Source organism: Perissodus microlepis, chromosome 10 (assembly GCF_051167445.1).
Source record: "Perissodus microlepis isolate ML-2025 ecotype Zambia chromosome 10, ASM5116744v1, whole genome shotgun sequence".
Taxonomy (NCBI): Eukaryota; Metazoa; Chordata; class Actinopteri; order Cichliformes; family Cichlidae; genus Perissodus; species Perissodus microlepis.
The window spans coordinates 16,808,024-16,820,419 of record NC_140470.1 but is presented as its reverse complement, the minus strand read 5'-3'; the positions used below and the strand labels follow the sequence as shown (position 1 = coordinate 16,820,419).

Sequence of the window (12,396 nt, the reverse complement as noted above, 5' to 3'; positions counted from 1 at the left end):
GCTTATTTAAATCCTTCAGTCACAAATTCATTTCACACATTGAGGCACTGTAGTGATCAGTGGAGAAAAAAAATAGAAGCAAAGCACTCTTTTTCTCACCTCTCTGAACAACATTAAAGGGTGTGAATATCTAATCTGTTTGTCATCTGTTTCTCTCTCCCGCCTGTCACCCTTTCATTGTCATTTTCTTTGTCTCCGCTCCTTTGTTTTTTTTTTTTTAACTCATCTTTTTTGCTTTTCTTGTCTATTCCTTCTTTCATGCCCATCACCACCTTCACCTCTCAGGGATTGGCACCCAGGACGGCAGCGCAAAGAAGGAGGAGGACTTCAAGGGCAGGTCCCAGCGGCAAATTCAGTTCAACCCGGGACAGACCAGAGCCACGTGGCGTGTTCGGATACTGAATGATGGGAAGTACGAGCAGGCAGAAACCTTTCAAATTTTATTATCGGAGCCGGTGATGGGAGTGATAGAGTTCCCCGTCATGGCAACAGTTGAGATCTTGGATCCCAGTGATGGTCAGTCCTTCCCATATGCACCTTTTACCCTGCCTTCAACACACACACACAAACACACACACTCTCTCACGCACACACACACACACGTTTGGCAATCATCAGCGGTGATGAGTGGTAAAATACATTTACTTAAGTAAGGCAGTTATTGCTCTCATAACTCGATTTTTCTGAGAGCTTTAGTGACTTGATAATTTGCAGACACATTATAGAATCACCTACTGAATTATGATGTAATATTGCACATATATTATCCTTGCTCACACTGTTTCAAGATGTTACAACAAGGCCCCTTTAATGCTTCCAACCTTAAGGTAATTCCTATGAATTCTAATGAACTAATGTCCAGAGGAGGCCAAATATTAACTATTCACAAATAATGCAGGTGGAGGATTATCTCATAAGAAGAGCACATGGCCTCTAGTGTACTAGATAAAAAGAGAAAAGCGTGTTGGATGTGTGAGACGTAGGCAGATGAACTTAGTGACATTACCAGGAAAAGCATGATAATGGCCAGAGTTACTTCAGGTAAGCTAGCACCTGACTTTTACAAAGTAAATCGTTGCAGCTTTTATTAATGTTCCAAGAGCTGTAATTAAGGATATTGCCAAATTTGGCCAAATCATTAAATTACGGACTAATTAGAATCACATGTTGACTTTGCAAAACACATTTTTGACCAGAACTGAAAAATCTATACTTTAATCCAGACCTTCCCAAAGTGTGGGGCCCGCCCCCTAGGGGGGCGCAGAGCCATTGCAGGGGGGGGGCGCGGTATGAAAAGGAAAAAACAAAACAAAAAACACAAAGCTTGGACACTGCTAGGACGGGGCGCCTCCACAAATGCAAATCAGGAGATGAAGCATCGCTGAATATGTTTCAAACCAACTTCATTCTAAACCAAAGACTAGAAAATATGGTGAAGCATATCTTCCCTTTGGCTTCACCTGTGCAAGTGCAGAGGTAGGTCTCCCCTGCAGAATTGGTTTTCCCTTCGTCTGGAGCATGCGCTGGGCTCTTCAAATCAAAGACAAACAGTATCCAACAGTTGTTTATGTTTTTGAACCCATTTTGCAGAGGGATTGAAAAATGTATTGATAGCAATGTTGAATATTATTACACAGGAAAAAAAACAACTACATTTAAAATAATTACACCATGTCGCCTCTGCCTTTCTAAATAGAGGGACAGCAACTCCGTGTGTATATGTAAGCCTGTAAAACCTGCAGATAGTCAGATTAACAGTATTTTGTCTCTATCTGCCATTCTGCAAATCATCTCATGTAAACGATAACGTGGCGCACAGCGTGATGTGAAAAAGGCACATACCTTTGATGTTGCATGACGAACTCTGTATTCCTCGTCCACACGTAAACGCAAAAAGGCGTTTTAAAAAATCTCAGTTTTCGGTGATTCCAAACGCCGTTTACCTGCGGACGAAACAGCTGCGTTTTCAAAATTACCCGTGTAGGTGCGGATGTAGCAAAAGTGTTAGTAGTTTATTTTCTTACTACCTGTAATTTATTGCAGATTACTTGTATTTGCTTAATTGTTTACTAAATGTTTGAGGTGTGAAATAAACCGCAATGGTACAAAATATGGGTGTGTGTGGCTGGAGGATGTGTTTGTGCGTGCGTGTGCGCGCGCGCGAGGGGGGGGGCCCGAACATTTTTCTTGTAAAACAAAGGGAGGCCCAGCAAAAAAAGTTTGGGAACCACTGCTTAATCTAACAATACTAAGTGCTTAATATCCTAAAAGTCAAAGGCCTCCTTCACTACAGCATCATCATTTTTGCCATTTGTCACATTTGTGACAGTTCGTTACAACCAGTGTTGGTCAAGTTACTTGAAAAAAGTAATAAGTAACTAATTACTGATTACTTCCCCAAAAAAGTAATCCAGTTACTTTACTGATTACTTATTTTCAAAAGTAATTAATTACTTAGTTGCTTAGTTACTTAGTTACTTTTTAAAAACACGATTTACAACCTGAATACGTGATAAAGCGATAGATCTTTCAGCCCAATTCTACTTTTTCTGCATAATCCATCATACAAAATGTAATCAAATGGAAAAGTCTCTTTTTAAAACTTGTTTTATTAGTTTTAGTCTTTTAACTTTATGCATCAAGCAAAAATTTAATTATATGCAACATTCTCTGACTGGAAGAAATTTGTTTAATATTTAAACCTATTTTCTGCACATTCCAGCACATAAAATATTTTTTTTGTGTTAACACTCACTCTTTCAAATAGATGCAAGTAAAACACAGCAGAAAATAAATAAAGTCAAAGACTAGCGGTCCTGTTGCAATATTTTCACCTGTAAAGCAGGAGTAAGGGTAGGCGGAGGTTTACCCTGGTGCAGGTGTGCCGCAGCGGTCAGTGGAAGAATTCGTGAGTTTCTCTGTGAATTTCCCATTATGTCATAGCGCACTCGGTGCTTGCTTGGAAGTTTAGGGGGTTTTTTCGCTGTAAAAAGAAGTTTTCTTCCCACGCACAACGGACACTAATGTTTTTGTCAGTTTTTATGGAATCAAACTTAAAGTAAGGTCAGTACTTCCACGCTTTAAACGCTGCACGCTCACATTCTCTCCTGCACTCGATATATTATCCATTGTTGATCTGCACACAGCTGTTGTCACCAACGTCGCACTTGCTTACGTCACTGTCATGAGACATTCTCGCAAAAAATCACGGTTTTAGTAACGCAGTAACGCAGCGTTCCTACGGGAAAGTAACGGTAATCTAATTACCGTTTTTGCCATTGTAATCCCTTACTTTACTCGTTACTTGAAAAAAGTAATCGGATTACAGTAACGCGCGTTACTGTAATCCGTAACTGCCCATCTCTGGTTACAACTGCTTGAGCACTGACTTAGTGACACTTTGGTGCCCACCTTTGAAATTTGTTGATTTGTGCTGCTGGTTTGAAAATGTAGGTACAGCCTCCATATTTGCCTCCCTGCAGCCTGATCAGCAACTTTATGTTCTGTTTTATTGGTCAAACAATAATGCACATGATACCTTTCATTTAGTTAAGTCTTCCCTACATATACAGGCATGTGATAAATTATATTACTGTGCTAAACTATCTAGCCAGTAGCCACCCCTTGTGTCTTCATTTTTTCTTTCATTTTTTGGCTTCCAAAGAGCTCAGATTTTTACCTGACCATTTTCCCAGGTATGTTTTTATATTTGTTTGTTAAGCCACTTAACATGAACTTATGAATCATAAAAATGAACTCAACGCGTGGGATTAATCACTTTTATGTTTACACTTGATATGCAATTAATTAAGAAACTATTTTAAATTATATCCTTAGGCACTTTACTGGCAAGCGGTCGTAAAACATAATTTGTTCCCATCTGCCAACAATAACAGAGCTTGACAGGCAGAAAATGTTTTCTCCTCAACAAGGTGATTCCCAAAGAACTATTAGCCCGAAACTTGAAATCTTGACATGGTGTACAGTGTGTCCTTCAAAAAATCTGAGTAAACTAGACACGTGGAAGACAAAACAACAAGTGGCAGGCCTAGTGCAGGTCAACAGTATCTGAAAGTCATCTTCTTAAGAAATAGGAAAAAAAAATATTGTTGACTGAGCCTCATCAGAAATGGGCTCAGTGTAAGGGTGGTTGTCAAGACGGCACTCTTAATGAAAAGGGGTAGCGCAAGAATTTTGCACATTACTATAAAGGTTAAAACTACATGAAGTGGCACCAAGGACGTTCTGGCAAAATGGCTACAGCAGCATAGCCACCGGACACCCTTACTGCAGATTACTGCAGTTTTTCCTTTAATCTGTCACCTGTATTTATTATATGTGTTTGGACAGAAAAGGAAGAGGGACAGAGGCATGCATCTACAGTCATTTTATTTCATTCTAGATCCAATTTGCTCTTCCTGCTAATCTGATGTGTGTCCTTTGTTTTCTCAACAGACAACACAGCATGAAATCTGAAAATTATTTATTTACTTCTATACATTGAGCTGCAGGATTGTGAGTTTCTTTCATGGAAGAAAGAACTGAGACAACATTGTTTGTCATTACTGGTTAACTAAAATGTTATTTTATTCAGAAGGATGTACCCAGCATTACAAATTAAAATCAATTAAAACCACTGTGCATAGTGGAAATAATTCCTTTGTTAACCCAGATCGAAGAATACAGCTGAATATTCACCGAAGTTTCTGCAATGCGTAAAGCATAGCACAAAAATTCTCCTCTGCCACTCAAGTATTTCTTTACAGAAGGCTGAAAAATACATATGCCTGACACGCAGAATCAAGAACTGTCAATATAAGTATTTTCTAATATAAGGCCTTGTCAGCTCTGCCTTGAGGAAAGGAGCAGAAATACATATTTGACATGATAGCCAGTGAAAAATTACTATAGGGATAATACTCATCTCTTAATGGTAGTAGTGTTTTTTATACCCAATGGAAATACTGAGCACAATCTGTGCTTCTTAAAATCCAGTAAGTCATAAAAAAAGAAGAATAATCACACCCTGACACACTCACACACACATCTACGCACACACAATGTCTTTCGCTTTCTTTCTTAAATAGGTTATAATCTGCCATTTTCACTCTCATAGTTCTTTGTGTCTTTTCCTGCAAATTGAAATGTTAATGGAATATTGAGTGATGCGACAAACTGACTCCTCTGCTCCATCCAGACGAGATTTACTCTACTTCTGCTTTTACTTTCATTTTTTTGCATGCATTACCCCCTCCTCAGTGCAACTTCCAAGTAATTACAGTTGAGCACCAAAGATGGAAACGCTGAAGCGTCCATTATAGTGACATACTGCAGTTGCTCTCACCCCTCTCTCATTTGTTTTCTTGTCCTTTGTTTCTCAGTATCACTCCCCATGCCACATTTTCCCTCCTCAATCTATCCTCCCCAGTGGGTTAATTACGAAGTGTGTGGAGGGCAGGGGCTGGTTTGTTTTCCGTCTTCTCGGGGGACTGTCTAATGTGACAGAGATGTGCCACTTTGTACTCTAATGGGTTAGTGAAGCTTTAGCTATGCCTGTGGTGTTAGCTGTACTCCAGCTTCTTTCTCTAATGATGAAAACGGGCTTTGTCTAGTCGTCTGGTTATCCCGGAGAGTCACTCCCCGGAGAACATGTCAGCTTGGCTAATATCAGCTTTAGAGGAGGAGAGAGGATTGTTAAGTAAAAGTGCTCCAAAATTAAGGAGTGGAGTTTGCTCGAACAAACTGCACTTGTCTGTGTCGATGCTTGGAGTTTTTCTCTGGTGTTTTAAGCAAGAACACATACTTTATAGACATGTGTGAGTGTGCTTCTACTTTTTACCTGCTGTCTGCCCATGTGATTGCTAAGATTTTATTCTTTATATATGTAAAGCATACGCAATGATGACTAAAGATGAAGGGAAACGCCTGTTGTTGGACTGCATACTCTAAGCAGCAGCCACATTGCTACAGGTTCTTATAGTTCTTGTGTTCTCATTAAGAACACAATACATCAGGACAACTTTTACTGCGTTTGCACCAGTGTCATTCTGCTAAACAAACAAGAACGCACTTGTGTTTTTGTGTGTCATCATGGACACTTGTCTCTAGTCGTAAACACAAAGCTTTCAAGCGAGGAGCTACATCTTCTTACGCTGGATTGTGTTTTACTTATATTGTGCTATTAACTGCAGGTTTTTAGGGGCTCATTTGTTATACATGTGCATCTCCATTTTGGGCATGACCAGCATTGCAAGGTGGTAATGAGTAAAGTGCACATTTATCACAACACAGTCAAACAGCAGCAACAAGGAAAATATCCCAGCATCCATAGAATATTTATGAAATTATCAATAATGGAGAGGTTCAAGGCATAGGAAGAAAAGAAAAGCTGGAGTAAAAGAAAACAAAAACGGTTTTTATTTTGTTTGGTGAAACAATAGCAAAATCAGGTGCAAGTATTCGCTGTTTTAACACCCAGCATAGAAGCCTGTGTTTATGTTCCAATCCCCATGAATGATTTAAAAAAGACTGTGGGTTTTCCTCCAGGAGGTGAACTTGACCCACTTGGCTGAAAATGTGCTTTTCCAAACCGTAGGTGGATTTAGAGGCAATAGAAGAGTGCGAGGAGGAGACTAAGTGTACAGTACGTGTGTGGAAAGAGGGAAGAAAATCAGGTTGTAATGTTACTCGTGTGTGTGGAATAGGTAAGCGGTGGACCTCAGTCTCCTTGTATGAGTCCCCGGGGAGTGACAGATTGTGGACAGGAACAGAATGAAAAAAAGTCGGGGAGGTGGAAGAAGACTGTGAGAACAATTTAGCGACTTATCGTAAGAGAAAAGAAATGTTCGACCTCCTCCCCCCGCTGTGTGTAAGATTGTCTTATGTTAATGACTTCATCCCAAACAGCCAGCTCAGGTTGCTGATCTCTCTTTACGCCGGGCATTGAGTCAGATATAAATCTGTTTCACGCGCCAGTCCTTGCCTTTTTAATTGAAGTTTTAGTCAGTGTTTTTCACCTCCCATCATTCAGCCATCGATTCTTTCAGAGAGCGCACAAAACAAAGGCACGCGAAGAACTGGGACGAGCTGAAGCTTCGGCCACTCTGTTAGCATTTTTATTGGCCCCAGTGCGTCTGTGGAAAATAGCCTCCAAAATTTATTGTTTCTATAATGCCAGTAAGTTATGTGCTTTGATAGATGATGCTTTCACTAGCTCAAAGTTTCTCCCTCAATCACAAACTCCAGTCAGAGACGGAGAGAAAGGCGGGGAAGAAAATATGAGAGAGATGATTGACCCCTCTGAGTATGGAGCTGTAGATGGGTGAAACTCCCAGCTGATTGACTCTGTGGTATAAATTCAGATTCTTGCCTGTGTAATTGTCCGCGATACGTGAGACAAGAAGAAAAACTTCCAAAGCGGTCTCTTTGAAGAGCCCGTCTGGTTACACCAAACCAAAAGACCGATGGAGAGTTATTCTCAAATATGAATAAGCACACTGCACACTGCAGGACCACCACTTCAATGGAATAAAAAAAAATGAAAGGAAAATGTCAGCTGCAGCTCGCTAATGCAGAACCAGAACAAAAGCCTGTATTAGTCCTTGATGGCCTAATGCACTGTGGATTTTTGCAGATTGTTATACATATCATTACCCTTTTCTTTTTTCCCCTGACTCTCACTCTCTCTCACTGTCTCGTTTTCTCTTTTCCCCTTCCAAACAGAGTCGACTGTATTTTTCCCTGAACAGATCCGCTCAGTAGAGGAAGATGTTGGAGAGCTTTTCATCCCAGTGCACCGCAGTGGAGACATCAGCGAGGAGCTCATGGTGGTCTGCTACACACAGCAGGGTACAGGCTGGCCTTTTTTCACCTCATCTAACCCATTTCCCCCCCTGTATACGCTGCAATCCTGCCATATTTGCGGACAGTGATTGCACCACTTGGTTAACGGTATAAAAAGCTGGGTCTGATTTACATACGTTATATTCACCTGTATAATGAAGTCTCAGCTGTCCTTACTTCAAATCACAAAACAAATAGATCATGTAATTGTTAAAACCTAAAAAGTGAGGCATGTTTCAGACTTGTGATATATGCGTCTGGATGACAGGCGATGTCTTTGTTATATTCATGTGTAGGTGGAGTGTCGGGTGCAGCTTTTTTCATCACCTATGCAGTTTGACAGTACCCGTTAAATCTGTTTAAAGTCAAGTCAGCTCTCTGGAAAAGAAGCTGTTCACACGGCATTTGCATTTTCACAAATCACATGTTAGCAGCCTAAGCACAGCAGGATCACACGTAGCTGTTAAGTTTTGCAAGAATTCTTGATTCCTTACATGCTCCACAACATCCGCTTCCCCTTTAATAATTCAGCCATACTATTTTTTGCTTTTCATGGTTAATGAAAAATGAAAGATTTCTAACAAATTTGCCAGAACTTGATGGAAATTTATTTCTGTGCTCCTTGCCATACACCGACAGACCTAATGGACTTGCTGCAATTAAAAGTCGAAGTTTAGCTATGCTGAAAATCTGAATCTCATGAAATTCAAATATAGATTTGTAGCACTGAGATACACAACATTTTCATATTTTCTTCATTTCATTATTTTCATATTTATTTTTCATGCTCTTAATCCAAGTTCTTATACACACCTCAAAAAAATTAAAGGAACTATTTTTAATAGTTTAATGTAAAGCGCTTTGGGTGCCTTGAAAAGCGCTATATAAATCCAATCCATTATTATTATTATTATTATTAATCAGAGAATATCATCTGGTCAGTTAAGTAGCACAGACAGTTGTTAATTAGTTTCAGCTACTTTGGTGTTAATGAAATGAACAGTAGATGCAGTGTCCAACTCATCCAGGGTGAGGGTTTATCAGAGGGCTTGCACAGACTCAAGAGCATGGAGGAGATTACAGGAGACAAGCAGTTACTATAGGAGAGCTGGACACAGTTGTAGAAGGTCCTTAACCCATCAGCAGGACCAGTATCTGCTCCTCTGTACAAGGACAAACACGAAGAGCACTGCCATCCTGTTCCCGTTAGGTCACACTAATGACCTCCAGCAGGCCACTGGTGTGAATGTCCCTCATCAGAAATAGACTTCATGAGGATGGCCTGAAGGCTCGACATCTTTTAGTGGGCCCTGTGCTCGCTGCCTGACACCTTGAAGGTGATTGGTATTTGCCAAAGAACCCCAGAATGGGTAAAACCACCACTGACATCCTGTGGTTTTCATAGATGAGGGCAGGTTCACCATAAGCACATGTGACAGATGTGAAAGGCTCGGGAGAAGACGCAGAGAACATTATGCTGCTTGTAACATCGTTCACCAATGGAGAGACGAACAAACCGTGAAACCATTGTTAGATCCTACGCTGGTGCAGTGAGTGGCCCCCACCCTCAGCTGACATAAATCCAGTAAAACACCTCTAGGACATCATTTTAAGTCCTTGTGATGCTGTTATGTTGCACCTCAGACTGTCCAGGATGCCTTGGTCCAGATCTGGGATGAAACCCTGCAGGACACCTGGCATCATCTAATTAGGAGCATGCCCCGACATTGTCAGTCAAGCAAGAACGTGGGGGCCATACAAACTACGGAGTATCTTAAGTTGCTGCAATGGAATTTCAGCAAAATGGAAAAGCCTGTTGCATCATTTTTTCACTTTGATTGAATCCTCTGTAGGTTAATACATTTCATTTCCGTTAGACAATCCTTTCATTTCTTACACATTACCCAGTCCATATCCGTATTATTATTTAGCATGAATTTTTCCCACAGAGATCTGTTGCGTTTTCAAAGTGTTCCTTTAATTTTTTTTTGAACACTGTATTAAAAGATTTGTATCAATAACACATCTTCCTTGTACAGAGGATACCATTTATGGTCTTTTCATTAGGTCTTTTCAATCATATTTTATTCTTTTTATGCTTTTGTGCATCGTACTCACCATTCTTGTTGCTGGTCTTTCTAAAGGTTCGGCCTCAGGAACCATTCCCACCAGTGTCCTCTCTTACTCGGACTACATCTCCCGTCCTGAGGAACACAGCAGCCTCCTTCGCTTCAACAAGGGTGACAGGGAGAAGCTGTGCCGCGTGGTGATCATAGACGACTCCCTGTACGAGGGAGAAGAGAGCTTCAATGTTACTCTGTCACTGCCTGTGGGAGGACGTCTGGGAATGCACTACCCCACCACCAAAGTTAACATCTTGGAAGATACGGATGATGGTAATGCATTCTAATAATAGCTTTCTAACTTTATCTTTTTCAGGTGATCATTTCTAGAAGTTCTAAGAGCTTCATAGAGAAAACTTCAAAATCTATTTGTGGTCAAACCATTTTGCTGCCAGATGTGATGTGCCGTAACCTGAATCACAGCGGCTGTGGTGAACTTTGCAAAAGGTTCTTGCCTCGCTCCAGAGATTTAGAAGATTTGATTTATTTCAGCTTGGCTTTAATGTTAAAGCACACGTGCTTATATGCACTCTTTCAAACAAGTGCATGCATTTCTGTTGTTTTGAATTTTCTTCGGAGCCCTCATATCACAGAATTTCTCTTAATTATGCTTGTTTCACAGACTTAGCGGGTGTTAAGGCACGCAGGATTAGAGTGCTGAAATAGACCCTGCACTCACAGCAGACAGATGGAATCAAACTCCTGTCACGCTGCTATTCTGACAATTTTTAATTACAGTCGAGAAGCGAGCACAAGTCCGGTGGGACTGCATTATCACACGTGTCCCTTGTCTGCTTTCATCCAGTTGCAGCATCGCATGGACCAAAGTAGATTAAATATTCCGAAAGCAAGAGAAATGTGTAGATGATTTATCTGGGGACTGACATGCCTGCTGGGAAATACCTATTGCAATCTGTATGCGTTCTCCACCATCTCACTATTCTGCATTGATTTACTTTAGAGACTTCACAGTGACAGAATGATGTCTGTGCTCTGGATTTTTTTGCTAAATGCCACCAAATCGATTAAAAAGTGAAAGTCGGTAAAAGTCACAATTTTTGTATCTCTTTTGGAGATAAGGCTGTAATGTCTATAATGAATTTGGGTCAAATACCAGTGATGTAACAAAGGCCATAAAGACAGTCTTCATTCCCTTTATGCACAACGTGGTTCTCAGCTTACACGCTTGTTGTTCAGACACCCATTTTTCATCTATCTGGACAAATACAGACTGGCAGATTTAAAGCAGCAGAGTAAGAGCCAACGTTTTAGGACAAAGGAAAAAGTCAAATCAAAAAATTGTAAGATATATAATCAAGCTGAGAACACATCCTTACTCATTTTCTGTAATTTGTGGCAAGGTTCTTTATTGGGTTTAAGATTAAAATGTAGAAAAATGAAGTCTTATTTTACAGACATTTTATAATCTTGCTTTCCTTTTAGTCTTTCATTTTGTCATGAACTGTTTGTGTCACGGAGGCCTCATCATGCTTCTGCCAAACGGCAGCCTGGGATAAATAAAACAATGACGACTTACAACTGAGAACTCATTTAGGGATACAAACAATTGTGCCAAATTGACTGACTGTGCATATGTGCGGGGAGGCATCTGGGGGCTAGTTAACAAGAAAGATGACACATGGTCTGATTGTTCGTAAATTGTCAGAAGACTTCAGACTTGGTGCTGAGTTCAAAGGAATGGAAATGTGTTTGTGAGAGCCCAACACCAGTGAGAGATTATGTGTCATTTTTAGCCTCCCAGAGGATAATACGCTGTCTGACAGTGTTCTACTACCTGCACCCAGGCAGTCAAACTGCAGCCTCATTTTCTTTAGTGCAAACTCCAATTGGCCAGGAAAATAGTGAAACAAGAGTTATGCAGCATGTGTTTACTTGTGTCACATGGTTCCTTGCATCTGCATGGATGTTTATGTGTGAAGGTAAGGTAAGGTAAATGGTGAGAAAAGCACTTAAAGAACACTTAAGTGTGACTGGTAGTCCTCTCTCTAGCCCCATTTTTCCTTCCCTCAGGTTAGAGTCAAGTTCACCTGGCTGCTCTCCTTCCATCTATTTATCCACTATACCTCTCTCTCTCACACACACACAAGGTTTTCTCACTTCATCTGAGAAAAAAAAAGTCCCAGAGATATCTGCTTGATTTAGTACTTTATCAGATTAAACTCTACAGTACCTGTCGCCCTGAGTGTTGCACTCTGCATGGTTGCACATTTTGACTCAAAGTGAGTGTTGTCATCTCCTTGTACCCTGCCAAGGAGAGACGAACGCGCAGACTTTTCGGATGGGTGCATATGGCCACAGCTGAGTTTGTAGAATTGTAGATTAGCTGTGAGTATCTCTTGGAAACCCAGGCCTTCATTTCAATATTAGGGCAGCCTGAGTGTTGGTCACACCAAAGCTGCAGAATACCTCT

The 12,396-nt window shown here is 40.6% G+C and overlaps 1 protein-coding gene across 1 annotated transcript in view; it reads left to right on the top strand.

Annotated features, from left to right (window-relative positions):
• frem2a (FRAS1 related extracellular matrix 2a) overlaps positions 1-12,396 on the top strand; it is a 79,993-nt gene that overhangs the window by 43,226 nt on the left and 24,371 nt on the right. Inside the window, exons 4-6 of the mRNA XM_084942496.1 lie at positions 286-516; positions 7,723-7,848; positions 9,987-10,238. Of these exons, the coding sequence (XP_084798622.1) occupies positions 286-516; positions 7,723-7,848; positions 9,987-10,238 (609 nt within the window). The remainder of the gene's footprint in view (positions 1-285; positions 517-7,722; positions 7,849-9,986; positions 10,239-12,396) is intronic.